The 19,247-nt window shown below is 39.4% G+C and overlaps 3 protein-coding genes across 4 annotated transcripts in view; 1 reads left to right on the forward strand and 2 right to left on the reverse strand.

Annotated features, from left to right (window-relative positions):
- Positions 1–19,247, reverse strand: part of LOC124635158 (netrin-B) — a 133,083-nt gene that overhangs the window by 84,100 nt on the left and 29,736 nt on the right. The gene's annotated exons all lie outside the window — the stretch shown is intronic.
- Positions 16,921–17,172, reverse strand: LOC124635159 (insulin-related peptide 1-like). The gene has a single exon (XM_047170966.1). It carries the CDS (start codon positions 17,170–17,172, stop codon positions 16,921–16,923), a length of 252 nt encoding a protein of 83 aa, XP_047026922.1.
- LOC124635160 (insulin-related peptide 1-like) lies at positions 18,097–18,348 on the forward strand. The gene has a single exon (XM_047170967.1). It carries the CDS (start codon positions 18,097–18,099, stop codon positions 18,346–18,348), a length of 252 nt encoding a protein of 83 aa, XP_047026923.1.

Consider the following 19,247-nt stretch of genomic DNA (forward strand, 5'->3'; position numbering starts at 1 on the left):
TTTTCCTTTATCACGGTCAATCTGCTTAGAAACATTGACATAATTTTCAATTAACTACAGATACATAATTTCTTAGCGATGATATAGCTAATAGTTATGCAGATTCGGATCTCACGAGTCGATAATACAGTCATTACTATAACAACGGTCGTCAGAGGGCACCCGATGAACTGAGATGAAATAACCTTCTATTGAAGCGGTTGGGAATAAGAATTGGCAATCTATATGAATTATTTGAAGTGTAACTTGTTACTATTACGAATAGTACTAGTACGAATTTACTTTGTAACTTGTTACTACATTACATACCATATTCTTTTTTTAAAGTATGACCTAAAATAATCACAGACTACATTTTCACAATCAAATTCCATTCCCACACAGCCAACAACTACACACACACACACACGCATATAAAAACATTTCCTTTACAGTAAGACTACAACAATTTGCAAGCATTAATCTCTGTGCTTACGAAGCATGTCTGTACATAAAAGGGACAGTCCCTATGTCCCAGGAAGTGTGTTCACGTACCAGAACATTCGGTCAGTGAGTTCAGACTGTATCGGGTTTCAGGCTGGTAGCAAGATACAGGGGCGTACTTCACCCTAATAGGTAATGTCCCTAAGTACGCAACCAGCAGGCCCCAAAATACATAACATGAGGAAACCAATGTGAAAAGTGTCCAAAAGACTTCAAGGTGTTTATGGCTTCAGCAAAAAAATGGTTTTTAAAAAGAGAGAGAGAGCATTTCCTTATTTACATGAAGTACTTTCCTTTAAGACATCTTAATACAGACGTAGGTATAATTTTGGAACAAAAAGCACACTGTGATATCTATGAATTTAAAAATAAACTACACACTTTCAGAGGTCATATTATAAGACCTTGACAGTATGCAAGCCTTACAGGGACACAATTGAACAATTACAAGGGGCCCATATTATAGGGCCCTATCCAAACCACAATCCGTCCCTGTCAGAAACGTTGGCAAAACTTGGAAAACGCAGAACTGTTGGACATGGGTGCTTAGTTGAACTATGTGAGGAGTTTGTACATGTTTGCTTAATTATATGATCTTACAGTTTGGGTGAATGGTACTTGATGTTAAAGTTGATCGAAGTTAGTGGTTACGTTAAGTAATGTGAAACTTGGATGTTTTGATTGAACTATCTTCGTTTAGGAAGGTTTAGGGTGAAAATAAACTAATCAAAAATGCCCAGTTTAAGTTGAGTATATTTCCATTTATGTTTCTCTTTTTTTTCTGTGTAACTATCATTACAATTGCAAAAATAATTTCACGAATCAAAAGCTTATGTTACATAGACTATTCTTTAGCTTATGATCAACCAAAATGGCTAAGTTGAGACCTTTGAATGTATTTTTTTGTTTTAAACTTACATGGGTACAATTGCACACAAAACTGTTTAAACATAATACCACACTGACACTAGATATACTAAGGTTGAAAATAAAATAAAAAGCGACAAAGTCTAGCTGTCTACCAGCGTAACCTAGCCCAGCAGACAGGACAATAGGCCCAGACACACACATCTACATACAATGTACAATTATTATATTGTAAATGTTGAATAATAGTTTATTGTATTTTATTTGATAGTTTTTGTAGTCTGTTTATTTTGTTTGTTTCAGTTTTATTAGAGTACATTCATGAGGAAATTCAAACTATAAAAAACTGATAATTATAATTACTTATTAAACAAAAAACTCGCAAATAAAGGACGATGGGCGTTTTGGTACCCTGTCCAACAGTGTTGATTCTAGTACCATTGCGTAGGTCTTGGCAAGCCAAAAAATGTTTACTATGACGACTAGTCCCAATTCCTTGTCCATTTCGCGTGACATCGACTAATAGAATGTATAATGTTCATAAATCATCAACGTAGATGTAGTTCTTAAATCCAACTGTATTGAATAAAAACTGGTAAAGTAACAAAAAAACAAGAATTTGGCCTTCTTAGAATGTATGCCTGCCCACTGCTTTAAAAAAAGTCTGTGTGCAAACCTTTGCAGTTCACGCAGAATATAGCTTATGTATTTGATGAAAGTCTTTCAGTATTTACAATCAATTAATGTTTAATGATTATCGTGTTTTAATAACAGGTTTTTTTTATTTCATATAATGTGTAGGTACATGGAAGCCAGTATGTTTAAAGATAGTATGTAACTAAAATGATTAGTTGTGTTTTCAGAAATGTTTTGAACTTTTGTCAAATCAGATGACGATTGTGTTTCCGTAGTATGACTCCATATACTATTACAACCTTTAGATTATAATAGAGTGTATCTCAAACAATTTAAGATGTCTATTAACTGAGTTTAAAATTATTATACTGACGACATATGCCTCTTAATGAATTTGCATATATGGATGACATACTTGTTTCTATGTCGATTTAATTTTTATCGTTACTCGGATCGGACAGCTAATTGAGGCAAGCCCCATAGTTTTTATTATTGTTCACGCAAATACCTTTCTAATGATATATCATACGTTACTGTTGGAGCGGGTACCAAATCCCATACAAAGTGCCCATTGTCCTTTTTATCAAAGAATAAAATCAATTAAAAAATATCTTGAGATACGTTACATATAATAAACTTATTTTCCTATATCAGATTATTTAAACGATTGAACGAGTCCTTTCATCTCGGTAGCAAACATTGACTACTGAAAAAAATACCCATTCGTACACAATTTAAATACAACAAAAAATATCCCCATTCCACTTGCTTTTAAATTTAATCCTTCAAAGAGATTCAAGCGATTCAAATCCCCGCTACACAATAAGCACATATTTAAGATTAAAATATAGCATCAAACATTACATTAATCCCGATTTAACTGCAAATCCTGAAATAATTAAAAAGCTCCCCTTTGTAAATGAGGGTAAAACAAATATACACTATAAAGTAAACAACGCTGGGGCTAATAACTATGCAAATTCCGTCAAACAAACTGACAGGAACTACTAGTGCAGAATTACGTTGGTACATATTTATTGGCCAGAGTTAGTTGACCTCCCGACCCCCGCGTGTTCACTGTGCGTGGTGTTTCACTTGAAGGGTAGAGAGAGGAAGGTTGGTGGATGGTCGGGGGTCAAGTAAGGCTGGTCAATAATGTTGGGATACTAATGAAACGTCTGGATCAGTGGACGCCGCGGGCTGTCAATGTATCGTCGCGTCGGTTACAGAAGTTGAAGTTTGATATTTTTTGGTATTGAGAAAGGGTTAAGGGAGATTGAGTTAAAAATTGGATGCGTTTCTGTAAGTCTGTTAACAAATTGCCTTTTGCTCTATTGCAGTTTGAAAAACATTGATGTATGTATGTTGTGTCTTCACGTGAGGTCCGACCTAACCAAAAGAAGTAAGAAAAATTAAGTCATCTATGAAAGATTGTGTCATCTATGGAGAATTTCATACCATGAGATTCATACGTGAATCATACATTCTTCGTGTCAGACTTTTACTAACTAAAATGATCGCAGAAATCATTTGACGGTCTCTCTAAAGGTCGGGACAAGATTTGTATCCAATTCACACCTATTATCTTGCCACGATCACATAGGCCCTGCAGAAGACCAATATGACTTTACATGTTACATACTGAAAAATATCTCAACCAATAAATACATGACGCATATCTCTCTCACAGACCATTGATTTTGATGATGTTGGTACAAATTTATTGGCCAGAGTTAGTTGACCTCCCGACCCCCGCGTGTTCACTGTGCGTGGTGTTTCACTTGAAGGGTGGAGAGAGGAAGGTTGGTGGATGGTCGGGGGTCAAGTAAGGCTGGTCAATAGTGTTGGGATACTAATGAAACGTCTGGATCAGTGGACGCCGCGGGCTGTCAATGTATCGTCGCGTCGGTTACAGAAGTTGAAGTTTGATATTTTTTGTTTCGACTATGTGAAAGTAATATTTTATTTTTAATTATTTGTACACTATCTTTAAGAGTAAGTAAAAGATAATGTTTATGTGATTTGGCAGATAATCTTTGTTAAAATGACATCGATGTAAATAAAAGCAAAAGCAAGGATGCAAACAGAGTTCAGTACTTTCGCATCATTTAAAAAAAAAACTTAAGTTCAACACATTCTGTTCATATAAAAAAAAATTGTAAACTATTAAAAAACAGTGTCTATTTAGTGGTAAAACCCTGGACTCAAACGCTCGAACGCCCAACACGGCCGGCCACAACAGTATCGCATGACAACCGCTGTGCGCGCCGGTACAAAGCACAAATTCATTTATCTGAAGCTCTCTGCAAACTTAGACGATCAACCCTGCAATAACAATCCGTTTTATTGGCCTTTGATTTTACTAACTTCGTAAGAGCACACACTGCAAACTTTTAGTCGGCCGATAGTTTGTTTAGACCCATAAAGCAGTGCCAAGATGAATGGTAGTACGCACATTACAAAGATCAGGTATTTAGCCGGTCCCGTGGCTGCGAGATTGTTCGAAAGAGTTACCGTGGCCCTGGTACGTAAAGGGCTTAAGAAGGAACATGGTGGGTTTTAGTCAGTAAGAGACTTACACTCCCTCACGCTGCACCCACAACGGGAGTGGTTATTTGAAAATATTACTTAGCTAGTATGAGACTGACTGAAAACTTTAATTAGAATCAAAATTTTCTTTAAAAAAAAACTTTGCCAGTCCGTCTACTGTCGGCCGACTATTTGTCTGCAGTATGCGGGTACGTTAAGGGTTAATAAACAGTGACAAAATTATGGGGGTTATTAAATTTAATGGTTGTGAAATTGGAACGGAATTTAGATTTTTGGAGGGCTAAGTTGTTTGTCTTCGAAAATACGGTGCGTTATGCATACTTTGTAGGCGCTGGTATTTCGAGATTATCGGAAATGAAATTGATATATAGTCGAATGAATTCTAGGGAATTATACCGGTTTCCAGAAATATTCTAAATTAACAAGTACTTAATGGCGGAACAGCGATATAACTTGTGATGTAATTACTCTTGTTTATAAGCTGTTGAAATAAAAATAATTTAAAGAAAATTTTCTTTCTCACGACTAACAATGCTGTAGTTGGTAAAAACGTTGTAATTCTTGATACCATCTTTACAAGCGAAATACCAAGAAAAACTGTGAATTCCCTTAAGCTTTAACTAAGTAAAACTCCGCGTAACCGCACACCCTGTGCATTAAACATTCGCTATCGATTGCGTTCCCTTCTCATTATATCGATTATCGTTCACAAACCAACTCGATATTGTCAAGTGTTTCGCAACTCGATTCCACATTCTCGATTCTCGGTTCACGATTCGTGGAAGATCACGATTCAATGGTAATGGAAGCTTGGTTTATTAGATTCTGTGTCGTGTTTTGTTTTTGCGTTTGTTATTTAGTCCTAGAGCATTTTAGCAGCCGGAGACACTATTGGCATACCTTCACCCTCTGCTAAAGGTATACCTAGCTTTCTCAAACTGAGTGTAACGTGAGGGAGTGTCAGACTCTTACTGACTAAATTCCATCATGTTCCTTCTGGATACCGGTGCCGCGGTAACTTTCGAATAATTCTACAGCCTCGGCAGGCATCCTTAGCCCCGACCGGAGTGAGGATTTATATTTTGCAGATTTGATCGAAAATTCATGAGTGAACTGATATCACTATTTACGTTACCTCACCCCCTGCCCATCAATAGGCCTTTGTAGTCATGACGTATCTAGTTGGTTAACTGCTCTAAGAATTGAGCTAGTAATGTGAAGTAATCGCATAATATTCCGAGATATATTTTACTATCTATTGTAGATCTAAAACTCGTGACTACAAGACTAGTTCCTAATTAGTTATCTGTCGCCATTTTGTATTCAGTGACGTCACATTATTGCTGTTTACTTGGAAAGTTGTTAATGTTTGGTGTTGTGCTCTCCCTTTCTGAGTAAGAGGGTGTTAACGCATTTTATGGATAATGTAGTATCATAGTGACTCATTTCCCTCTTACTTTTATGGCGTAAAATATCACAGAGAACAGAAGTACCATGCTGATTTAATCCAATAAATTCAATCCTTATAATTGTGATACTAAAACAGTACTTACAAAGGCACAAGATACCAACCATTTACCATTCAACCAAACTGTTGATCCAACACAACCACGCACACACGCAAACACACAAACATTGATTAAACCGATCACGAACGATTGAATCGATCACCTGTTTACAAACATTAGACCGAGATCCACTTATCGGGTCTTTGGGAACAATACATACAAAGGCTGAGGTAGAATACATTATAGATAAGGCGAGATGAATCGCCGGGTATTGACGGATAGCAGAGGCACGCAGCATCGCTCACTGTTGGGCAACTGATAACCAACCAATATGATGTAACAAGGGTTCACAGTTCATCGGGAAAAGCGTTTGCTTTCGATGTCTTCAATCTTCATGATGTATTGAGAAAGGGTTAAGGGAGATTGAGTTAAAAATTGGATGCGTTTCTGTAAGTCTGTTAACAAATTGCCTTTTGCTCTATTGCTGTTTGAAAAACATTGATGTATGTATGTTGTGTCTTCACGTGAGGTCCGACCTAACCAAAAGAAGTAAGAAAAATTAAGTCATCTATGAAAGATTGTGTCATCTATGGAGAATTTCATACCATGAGATTCATACGTGAATCATACATTCTTCGTGTCAGACTTTTACTAACTAAAATGATCGCAGAAATCATTTGACGGTCTCTCTAAAGGACGGGACAAGATTTGTATCCAATTCACACCTATTATCTTGCCACGATCACATAGGCCCTGCAGAAGACCAATATGACTTTACATGTTACATGCTGAAAAATATCTCAACCAATAAATACATGACGCATATCTCTCTCACAGACCATTGATTGTATTAATTCGCATGTCCCAAGTAAAACGAGCTGGTTAAGTATGTCAGTGCGGCCGACATAATGCTCCACTGATATTAAAATCATAGCGATGACATTACATTATTTTGCATCAGCCCCGACGTCTTCAATAAAAACGCCATTTGTCTCGCTTACAATGCACTGATAAATTCAATTTGTCTGTCTGTGTGTGTCCGTTTTGGTACATAATGGAGAAAACAGAAGGTTATTTAGGAGATTATTTACGCCAAGTTATTTCTGAATTATTCTCCTTCGATGTTTTTTTAATATTAAGACTAGACGCTGTTTTTAAACTGAATCGTAACTTAGCAGTGGTTTCATATTTTTTAATCTTCCGAATGGATTATATGGGTGGTGTCAGGAAACAATTGACAGCTAGAAGTTTAAACGATGATGACATGTGAGCAAGACCGCGCAGGTCTTTGTCTCTTAGAATGTGTAATGTGAAAGCGTTTTAAAAGCTCTCGCAGCAATATTATCGAAAGCAACGCAATCTAGGTTTAGTACAAACTTCCTTTTCCATAGTCAGCTAAAACTTAGCTCCTTGCAGAAACCGTGTAACAAAGTAGAACTTCTGAAGCTAATTTATCCCACGTTCAAGTTTCCCAGTACTGCTTACTAATGCTAAACTAATTTGGCGTCTTCCTAGTATTTCCTAACTATATTCCGACCGGCTATCGACTAGATAAGGTTAATAGAGGTCAGATCACTTGGACGGTTACGAAGCAATGTAAAACTACGTAATTATGATTTAGCGGTGGTTTTCAATAGGTTTTTAATGATGCAACGAGTTTTATAGTTTATAGCTATATGGGGTACTTAACGTCATGAATTTATTATTTTGTGCCACGCCTCGTTGAAGGCGTTTATAGAAGTATTGCTGCATTAAGTTTATGGCAAGTGTAAGTTCCGAAGCAGGTTATAGTTACGTATTTCAGCTTGAAGCTGAAATAAAAATATTTCACCATCATTCGCGAAAAATATAAATAACTAGTTTTTATCTCAGAGCTATATACTCTTCTCTTTATCTAACGGCCGATTTTTCTTCGAGCTCTTATTTCTTTTTCATATAACTTGTACTAATGCTCTACAAAATACTGATATAAATATGTGCATACATATAAAATCACCAAAAACATACATTTCTTTTCGTGCAAATACAGTTATTAGCCAACATTACACTCCTGACATTCCTTCCTGGCGTCGAGGTTACTTCTCCATTGTACCGCCTTACACAATACGCCATAACTCGCGAGCTTCGCACGTAAATACAACTTTGACAGAACAATATTAATCATTTCAACTGCGTGCCGAAATCGCTTTTAAACTGTTCGGAAAAGTAATTAATTTAAGTTTATATGTTAAGTATGCCAAGTGTTAATGGTGGCATTGCAGTGAAAACAAACTTGAATAGTTAAACTTAACTTTGACTTTTGAAATCGCACGTTTAGGTAAATACTTACAGGATTTGAGATGCATTTATGTAAATTATGTATTTTGCATAATTCTTGGTACCTACTTATCAGTTCTTTAAATAAATGCGCCCTAAACCGTTGGTAAATAAAATACACTCAAAAGGAAACTATGGTCGAAACTGTTAGCCCGTCTGTATTTTTTGTGTGGAATTGGTAATCAAAAAGGGAATTATGTTGGGTTGTTTTTTTACGCAAATAATTTTAACCACAATTTTTTATTTCAACGCTAAAGAGAATTATGGATATCCAAATAATTTTAAAATGAAAGTTTTTAGTGAATATTTTTTAAATTGAAAATTATACTTATTGAAAATTCTTTCAAAAGAATTAAAAAAAAATTCACTCAAATACAAACTTAACTATTGCGTTATTTATAGAAGAAAATCCTATTAAGTATGTACATTATTTACTACAGCTTTCACGATAAATGTAATGTAAAAAGGTGTGTCTGTGCTGTGTCATTTTACGCCTTTAGTTAATGATGATATTGAAGAGTCGCATTGTTCACTCTCTTAGTAAACAATAGAACAAGGAAACAGCAAGTTTATAGCTCAGTAAAATAAACAGAGGAGTTATCGAAATTGTAGAGATTTTCACTTCTAAGAAAAAAATCATCGAAAAATGTTAGGTAATCTCTTCGAATTTAGCCCAGACTCGTGTATCTGTCACCAACATCATTTGACACGACGCGTGACGCGAAGTCTCCAAAATATGTTTTTCTTCACAAATTCTGATCATGTCTGCTACAAAAAGCGTCATGAATGAGTGTTTCCAACTGAAATTAATAACACTAATCTATTATTACACGTGGTTAGGCCATTGCCGCCATTGCCGCCATGCCAGACACGGCTCAGCCACGCGACGTTCTATTTTCAAATTATTACAAAGCGTCGAGCGCGTTCCGATTAATTTGTCATACTATCATCGCGTTCCATAGCAAGGGAATGTTTATTTTTATTACAAACAGCCTAATCTCCATCTTAGTGAAAGATTTATAACGTGTAGCGGTTAAGGCAATTATAATTGTGGGCGCAGCGGCCGCGGAATGTAACGTATTTGCTTCTAGCGACGACATCTTTTTTCTGTAATTTATTTTGTTTAACTTGTTGCGGAAATTAATGTTTGTGCTCGTAATTGTTGTGTCAAGTTGTTGAAATTTAATTTGTATGATTTGTTGCCCGTTGTGTGTTTAATGTTATTGCTTGTGCCTACTTTTGCATTACCGTGAGAAATATATGAACGTGCTTTGTCGGGCGCTTTTGTTTGTTAAGTGAGCATTTATTTGAAAGATTCTCTGAAGCCATAGGTACACGGAAAGTTTTAAAACAACAAAGGTTTGTTTCTTTGTTTTATTGTGGGCACGATGGTTGGCTGGATATAATTAGATATTATTTTCAATCAATACGGGGAAGAGGCTGCGTGTCGATAATGCAGGGATCAGCTGAGGTGTGATACCGCCTAGAGCTGCACTGCACTTAATACCGCGACCTCATCGACAAGTTATGAGCGGTAGCGTTTTTAATGTCTAATAACTTTTTGACTCGAATGTCAAAACTTTTTCAACGGGGCGTTTTTTGGGAGCTTTCTTTTTGTAAACTTGACCTTAAAAAAGTGTTGATTTTTCAGCGTACTTAATAATAATAATAATAAGCCCCGCAGGGCATCTGAGGCGGATGACGGGGAGTAGCGACCCCGCGGGGCTATATATCCGAGTGCTCCAGGGAGAGTATACTGTCCCCCATCTCCGGCCTGCCGGAGTGAAGCATGACGGGGGATAGGTCTCCCGCCTCTTGGCTTGCCTTCATCGGCCGGTCAGAGTGGAGTCGCTAGAGCAGGGTTAACAGCCCACTCGGAGGGTAGGTGCCTCGTGGTAAGTGGCGAGTGGGCCGGTGATGCTGGACCCACAGGGAGCGCGTGATCTGCGTTTAAAGTCCGCCGAGGTATCCTCACCCTTCTCAGCCGCTCATGTACCTGTTGCCCCCTTGTTGCGATTTAGCGACTGATTCCCGGGGGCCCAGTAAGTGAGTTGGCGAGTCTCCACCTGCCATTTTTACGTGTATTTATTACATTGTTATCGGCAGGTGCCATAGTTCCCGTAGTTTCCCCATTCCTAGTCCACTAGCATCCCATCACAATAGCCCAAGTAGTTTTCATCCATAGTTAGCAATAGTTTAGCACAGAACCGGGGATTGTCCTTGGGTACATTTCTATAGTGTATATAGGGATAATCGTCGGTTTTGTGTCACCATTTCATTAAAGTTGTCTCAAAAGGGCTTCAGCGTGTTGGCTTCGGCCCCACGTTCGCCTCCCAAAAATCCGGGACTCTATAGTCCCGAGGTCTGGTAGAGACATACAAGAGAAATAATAATAATAATAGTAGGGTTAGCAGCCCGCTCGGAGGGTAGGTGCCTCGTGGTAAGTGGCGAGTGGGCCGGTGATGCTGGACCCACAGGGAGCGCGTGATCTGCGTTTAAAGTCCGCCGAGGTATCCTCACCCTTCAGCCGCTCATGTACCTGTTGCCCCCTTGTTGCGATTTAGCGACTGATTCCCGGGGGCCCAGTAAGTGAGTTGGCGAGTCTCCACCTGCCATTTTTACGTGTATTTATTACATTGTTATCGGCAGGTGCCATAGTTCCCGTAGTTCCCCCATTCTTAGTCCACTAGCATCCCATCACAATAGCCCAAGTAGTTTTCATCCATAGTTAGCAATAGTTTAGCACAGAACCGGGGATTGTCCTTGGGTACATTTCTATAGTGTATACAGGGATAATCGTCGGTTTTGTGTCACCATTTCATTAAAGTTGTCTCAAAAGGGCTTCAGCGTGTTGGCTTCGGCCCCACGTTCGCCTCCCAAAAATCCGGGACTCTGTAGTCCCGAGGTCTGGTAGAGACATACAAGTTGGATAATAATAATAAGCCCCGCAGGGCATCTGAGGCGGCATCTGGCTGGATATAATTAGATATTATTTTCAATCAATACGGGGAAGAGGCTGCGTGTCGATAATGCAGGGATCAGCTGAGGTGTGATACCGCCTAGAGCTGCACTGCACTTAATACCGCGACCTCATCGACAAGTTATGAGCGGTAGCGTTTTTAATGTCTAATAACTTTTTGACTCGAATGTCAAAACTTTTTCAACGGGGCGTTTTTTGGGAGCTTTCTTTTTGTAAACTTGACCTTAAAAAAGTGTTGATTTTTCAGCGTACTTAATAATAATAATAATAAGCCCCGCAGGGCATCTGAGGCGGATGACGGGGAGTAGCGACCCCGCGGGGCTATATATCCGAGTGCTCCAGGGAGAGTATACTGTCCCCCATCTCCGGCCTGCCGGAGTGAAGCATGACGGGGGATAGGTCTCCCGCCTCTTGGCTTGCCTTCATCGGCCGGTCAGAGTGGAGTCGCTAGAGCAAGGTTAGTCCTGCTCGGAGGGTAGGTGCCTCGTGGTAAGTGGCGAGTGGGCCGGTGATGCTGGACCCACAGGGAGCGCGTGATCTGCGTTTAAAGTCCGCCGAGGTATCCTCACCCTTCTCAGCCGCTCATGTCCCTGTTGCCCTCTTGTTGCTTTTTAGTGACTGATTCCCGGGGGCCCAGTAAGTGAGTTGGCGAGTCTCCACCTGCCATTTTAACATGTATTTAATACATTGTCATCGGCAGGTGCCATAGTTCCCGTAGTTTCCCCATTCCTAGTCCATTAGCATCCCATCACAATAGCCCAAGTAGTTTTCGTCCATAGTTAGCAATAGTTTAGCACATGACCGGGGATTGTCCTTGGGTACATTTCTATAGTGTATACAGGGATAATCGTCGGTTTTGTGTCACCATTTCATTAAAGTTGTCTCAAAAGGGCTTCAGCGTGTTGGCTTCGGCCCCACGTTCGCCTCCCAAAAATCCGGGACTCTGTAGTCCCGAGGTCTGGAAGAGATAATAATAATAATAGTAGGGTTAGCAGCCCGCTCGGAGGGTAGGTGCCTCGTGGTAAGTGGCGAGTGGGCCGGTGATGCTGGACCCACAGGGAGCGCGTGATCTGCGTTTAAAGTCCGCCGAGGTATCCTCACCCTTCAGCCGCTCATGTACCTGTTGCCCCCTTGTTGCGATTTAGCGACTGATTCCCGGGGGCCCAGTAAGTGAGTTGGCGAGTCTCCACCTGCCATTTTTACGTGTATTTATTACATTGTTATCGGCAGGTGCCATAGTTCCCGTAGTTCCCCCATTCTTAGTCCACTAGCATCCCATCACAATAGCCCAAGTAGTTTTCATCCATAGTTAGCAATAGTTTAGCACAGAACCGGGGATTGTCCTTGGGTACATTTCTATAGTGTATACAGGGATAATCGTCGGTTTTGTGTCACCATTTCATTAAAGTTGTCTCAAAAGGGCTTCAGCGTGTTGGCTTCGGCCCCACGTTCGCCTCCCAAAAATCCGGGACTCTGTAGTCCCGAGGTCTGGTAGAGACATACAAGTTGGATAATAATAATAAGCCCCGCAGGGCATCTGAGGCGGATGACGGGGAGTAGCGACCCCGCGGGGCTATATATCCGAGTGCTCCAGGGAGAGTATACTGTCCCCCACCTCCGGCTTGCCGGAGTGAAGCATGACGGGGGATAGGTCTCCCGCCTCTTGGCTTGCCTTCATCGGCCGGTCAGAGTGGAGTCGCTAGAGCAAGGTTAGTCCTGCTCGGAGGGTAGGTGCCTCGTGGTAAGTGGCGAGTGGGCCGGTGATGCTGGACCCACAGGGAGCGCGTGATCTGCGTTTAAAGTCCGCCGAGGTATCCTCACCCTTCTCAGCCGCTCATGTCCCTGTTGCCCTCTTGTTGCTTTTCAGTGACTGATTCCCGGGGGCCCAGTAAGTGAGTTGGCGAGTCTCCACCTGCCATTTTAACATGTATTTAATACATTGTCATCGGCAGGTGCCATAGTTCCCGTAGTTTCCCCATTCCTAGTCCATTAGCATCCCATCACAATAGCCTAAGTAGTTTTTATCCATAGTTAGCAATAGTTTAGCACAGAACCGGGGATTGTTCTTGGGTACATTTCTATAGTGTATACAGGGATAATCGTCGGTTTTGTGTTACCATTTCATTAAAGTTGTCTCAAAAGGGCTTCAGCGTGTTGGCTTCGGCCCCACGTTCGCCTTCCAAAAATCCGGGACTCTGTAGTCCCGTAGTCGGTTAGAGACATACAAAAATAATAATAATAATAATAAATCTTTATTAGGCATCCCAGAGTATACAGTAATAATTTACAATGACAACCGCACTAGGCAAAGCCTGTATCGCGGCTATCAACAATACGGTTTCCTTAAGGACTAGTGAGATCAAAATACAAGTACAAGACTAAAAGTAATTATAACAATAAATAAATAAATGACACTTTATCTTTTATATCATTTGAGAGTTGTTTACTAGGTGAATTCCTGCAAAAAAAAACTGCCACAAAATGCATCCAAATTTAATAAAATTTCTTTTATAGGAAAAGCAATGATAATGAAACGTTACTAACTCCATTTTTATGCTCAATCCACAAGATCTGTTACGTAATCATAACATTACATTAGTATCCCGAAAAATAAATCAAGAACCAAAAACAACATTCTATCTACACTCGATCCGCCTATCCCTTTTACCACACAACAAATGCATAATTCGGTGCGCGAGTCACGAGGAATGACTTTCAATAGCAATATGATGGGATCGGACGCGCGGCTAATGCGTTCGTGTGTTCTCAATCATTAAGTAGATCGAGTCAGCTTTACTAGGCTTGTATGATGTATGGGCATATGTCTGTGTGTAGATATTAAAAAGGTAGATTATTAGGTATAATTTTGTGTTGATTGTGTGGGGAAATATGATGTAAGTTAGCGATATAATGTGTGTGCAGTGGGTGAAAAATTAATACATACTTAGATTACTGAAAAGTTAACATCAATCTGTTTTAAGAGCATCTAGAAGGATTTTTTTCAATGGACTGTAAGCGATACACAGTAGATACTATAATAGGTGTACCATTTTACCAATTTTGATTTTATTCAATCATATAGGTACCTCATGTCTATTGAAATTATGATTTAATACTAATTGACAACATACAATTACAGATAGATCATTTCCAATCTCTAAAAAAAAGCCGTACTTACCATACTACATAAAGGACTTTTCAAAGTCCTCACAATAAGACCAAAAAGTTCGTTAATCCAGCATCCTTAATCCGTAGGTGCCGCCCACATACAGTATCTAGCTATAAATCTCAGATTATCAGCACCAGCATCGTTTATAAACGGTGAGACAATGCGGCCACTTAACAGCCGCTATCGGCCGATCGGCTGATAAACAGATAAACCCTTCTAATAACTATTAATTTATACTGATTGTAAATCTTTGGGTGTGGAGCTAATGTGTGGTATGTATGTAATTAGAACTTGTATGAGGTTTAATAGGCCTCTCCAAGTGCACGCCACTGAGATCTATTTTCGGCTTTTGCGGTCTTTTATATGAGCTTTGGAAATATAATTTGCAATTAGTTGTGTACCGATTTTAAGGGTAGGTACAGTTCTCGTCAAATAGAGTCTTCATTAAGCCAGAACTGTAGGTTTGTGAGGTACACTTTTTGACTTATTGAGAATTTAGGTACTAGTAGTCAATATAAGAATGGGAAACTTATTTGAAGAGGACTGTTGACCTTAGATAATTGGAGATTTACTAGATCGCACTTTTTATTCAAAGGAGTGTCTACATGTTTTTGGTCCTACCAAGAAGCAATATAATTCAGCATCAAGAGTGAATGTGTCTATCAAGCCAAAGGAGCAGCACATATCGCAATAATCCAACAACCAACAGACTCAAAATACTCCATCTTTCAGCACATTCACAATAAACTACACAAACTCACACAAGTAAGTACAGATAGCAAAACTGTGACCTGATTCCTTAGACTCTTGTTCAAAGAAATCCTATCAGAACTGAATCAATTAAATCGCTTTACAATTAACAAAGCAGCCATTGAATATGGTTTTATCTGGCTGATTTACGGCCGCATTTAACCTGCTGACCGTACCACCCAGATGGACAATCGTAAATTCTTGATACTAATAAAAATTGCCGTTTTATTATCGATGTGAATGTTATTGTACATTGTATTAATTGGCAATTTATAATAAGCCTCTATAAAAGACGAATTGAAACGAACAAATGATTTATTGCAGACTTAAAAAATAATAAAAAAACGTGCAAAATGTGACTTTCAAAGAAAATGTTCACATTATTTTTTTATACACATTAACTTAATTAAATCTGAAAATACCTAAGTACGTCAATTATGTACATGTAGGAGTTACAATATGACATCATTCTACACTTGAATGGGCTACTGAAAAGATAAGATGTGATATACACGATGGCTTTAGAAATAAATTAACGATTAAGGCAATAGGTAACATGAATGAAATCCTTTAATCATTAATTGTAGTAAGGGTGCGTCCTGTGTAGGCGTCTCGCGAAAGCAAAGCGATCAGTAGCGAATTGACAGATGTACGCTGCGAGCAATGTCATGTTGCCCACTTCAAAGAAAATCGCACCGTGTCGCTTTGCTTTCGCATCCAGATCGCTCACAGGACATACCATGACGACGCGACGTACCTACCACAGTTATAGAATACTCAAATAGCTTTCAGTAAATTGAGTATTTTCAATTTATTGCACAATCAAAACAATTTGATTAGCCACTGAATAACTTGGGTACTTTATATTGTCGAGACATAATTTGGCAAAGAAACTGAATTTAGCGTGAATTATTCGAATCACGTAGATATTTCTCTTTGAAATATTTATGCGAAAAGGTAGGCTACGATTCGTTTGGCTCGTCTTGGCCAATCTATGTATTTAATATATCGGATGGTTAAGTGGGAAATGGGTGTCAAAGTTATTGAAAAGCAACCATAAGTTTGTTTGGATTTTTTAAACATATCTGATCTGAAGATATGAAAAATATAAGCAGTAAGTAAATTCTCTTTAGTTTAATAGTAGATGTAAAATAAAACGCGTAACTAATGAATAGGCAGGTATCTTATCGGCTGTCAGTTTGCGCAAGTTATTAACGCGGTAAATAATTAACTGCAAAGCCGCTAAGTTATGAGCTAGGCTTACACAGATAATAATATTAACACCAGATAAATCCAATCAATTTTTGCTATTGCATTAGACGTTAAGACGCCAGAAACTGCTAGATCTTAGACTTTATGCATATTCTACATTTATATGCATTTATTACCAGAATATATTTACTTAGGTATACATAATTCGTACGGAAACTCTAAAAGCGATCAATTGATGTAAGAGGTAGTGATGGCATGGGTAGGTATTTCAGAAGTGAGATATTTATGCAGGAAGCTTTAGGGGCACAATATAAAAAACGTAATATAACATGCTCATTATATTCTTCTTGTTCTAAGGGTATGAGGTAAATAAAAAAACCTATTAAACAATAAGCCTCATCATATATTTACATCATCACATAATCAACAACCAGCCTTTACTCGTACCGCTAGCAATATCCCATAAGTTCATCAATAGAGCAGGACTTGAGGCAGCACTCGTCCACCGGGCCGCGCTTGCCGCGCACGCCAGCCAGCACGTGGTGCGCCGGCGGCCACCAGCCGCGCTTGTCCAGCTCGGGCCAGCACAGCGTCGCGATCGCTTCCGACAGCTGCCGGCCGCACAGCACGGCGCGCCCGCCCGCCGCCTGCGAGCGCGCGCTCGCCAGCACCAGCGATACTACTACCAGCAGCTTCAACATTGTCAAGGCGTCACGATATACTGTACTAACAGATGTAACTACACCGATGTATCGGGGATGAATGTGCCCTCCTCTTAGGGTGCTCCCCTTTTATACTTAGGGTTTGCTCATTAATATTCAGCTACGTCTCAGCTACCTGATTGTGTAGGAGATGCTTCCTACACGTGGTAGACATGTCTCGTGGCCGTTGTTGTTGTCAACTTGTCATATAAAAAATATATTTTGGAAGCCTTTCGGAAGGATATTTTCAGCTTGTTTGCCTACGCGGTTGTTGCTACGCACTGTAGGCCTTATTCGAAATCAATAAATTGTGATTTTTATTTAATGAAGTACTACTGTCTTAATTTTTGTTATTCTTTATTTTTTCGTGTACGCGTTAAATTGCTCAACTGTGAGGAGCCAGCTGAAAATCACTACTGTGCTTGAATCTCATCTACACAACATGTTTTTTGATTTGCATTCTTTATCGTAGTAATTGCGTTTGGCTATTGTAATTTATCGTATGCTATATATTCTATCTATATTAGAGAAACCCTTTACCAAGAAACATGCCAACGTAAATCTCTATGGTAAGCGTCTCGTTATTTTATGGACGAAGAAATGCGAGTCATTCCTACAAAACACAATGAACGGCTTTCAGACAGCACAATGTTCCAGGAGCTCTATACAAAATCGCTTTGGTACATGTAAACTCGTACAGACTTGTGTGTAGGACATGCCAACAAAATTCGAAGTAAAATTCCTTTAAGTTTCAAGGAAAGAGTGGGAAGTGTACAACCTACATTGTTAGGTGTCAATGGGATGTGCATATTAATCAGCAAACACCAGGTATAAAAGGTAAGCACCCTAAGGGAAGGGCACATTCATCCCCGATACATCGGTGTAGTTACATCTGTTAGTACAGTATATTGTGACGCCTTGACAATGTTGAAGCTGCTGGTAGTAGTATCGCTGGTGCTGGTGAGCGCGCGCTCGCAGGCGGCGGGCGGGCGCGCCGTGCTGTGCGGCCGGCAGCTGTCGGAAGCGATCGCGACGCTGTGCTGGCCCGAGCTGGACAAGCGCGGTTGGTGGCCACCGGCGCACCACGTGCTGGCTGGCGTGCGCGGCAAGCGCGGCCCGGTGGACGAGTGCTGCCTCAAGGCCTGCTCTATTGATGAAATTATGGGCTATTGCTAGCGGTACGAGTAAATGGGGCTGGTTTTTGAATTATGTGATGATGTAAATATATGAGGGTTTATTTATTGTACTGGTTGTTTTTATTTTAACACTCTGTTATCTGACTTATTTATCTACAAATCTATATCGACCTCAGTTAAGTTTTCCTACTCGTTTGTACCTTTATAGTCCAAACCCTACTTATAAATTACTTAAATAATTCCAATCTTTTCATCTATGCCATCATCGCTATAAAATATACAACTCTTACAGCCTCTACAAGTTAAACAGCATAATAATAATTTAAACCACACAATAACGATAGGCTCTCTCGATTCTCACCCAGTTATCACGCGATTATCGCTCATTATCTCATTATTATAGACACAACATCGCCTTGCACCTCGATGCCTCGTTACAGAATATAATTATACTCAAAACACTAGATATTCCTAGAGTATCGAACTTTATTGGGATAATTGAGATTATCCAAATGTGTAATTCAAAAGATAACTATGCTTTTCATTTTTGTCATCTGTCCAGTCTCAAACAATGTCTAACACTCTAACTTAACCTTCCATTTCATTAATAGACACTTCTTGGCATATGTTTTTTTTTCATAGGGAGAGAAGAGAAAAAGTTATTAAGTTCCGAAACTGTTAATCCAAACTCCTATTGATTGACAAAAAAGCTAAAATATCAGCTATAAAAAATCCTAGATTCTCTTCCCTCGCGTGCAAATATGACTAACTATTCCCGACCTAAAATACGTCACATATTATATTTAGCCCACCTTAACCCTAATTGTAATCTAAGTACTAGCCTTGTGTGTCACCTTGACTTCACGTGTGACTGCTCACCCCACTGAAACTGACAAACAGTGTCTTATTTCCAATATGGCTGAATTTTGCGGTAGAAAA

The sequence above is a fragment of the Helicoverpa zea genome, chromosome 12 (genome assembly GCF_022581195.2).
Source record: "Helicoverpa zea isolate HzStark_Cry1AcR chromosome 12, ilHelZeax1.1, whole genome shotgun sequence".
NCBI lineage: Eukaryota > Metazoa > Arthropoda > Insecta > Lepidoptera > Noctuidae > Helicoverpa > Helicoverpa zea.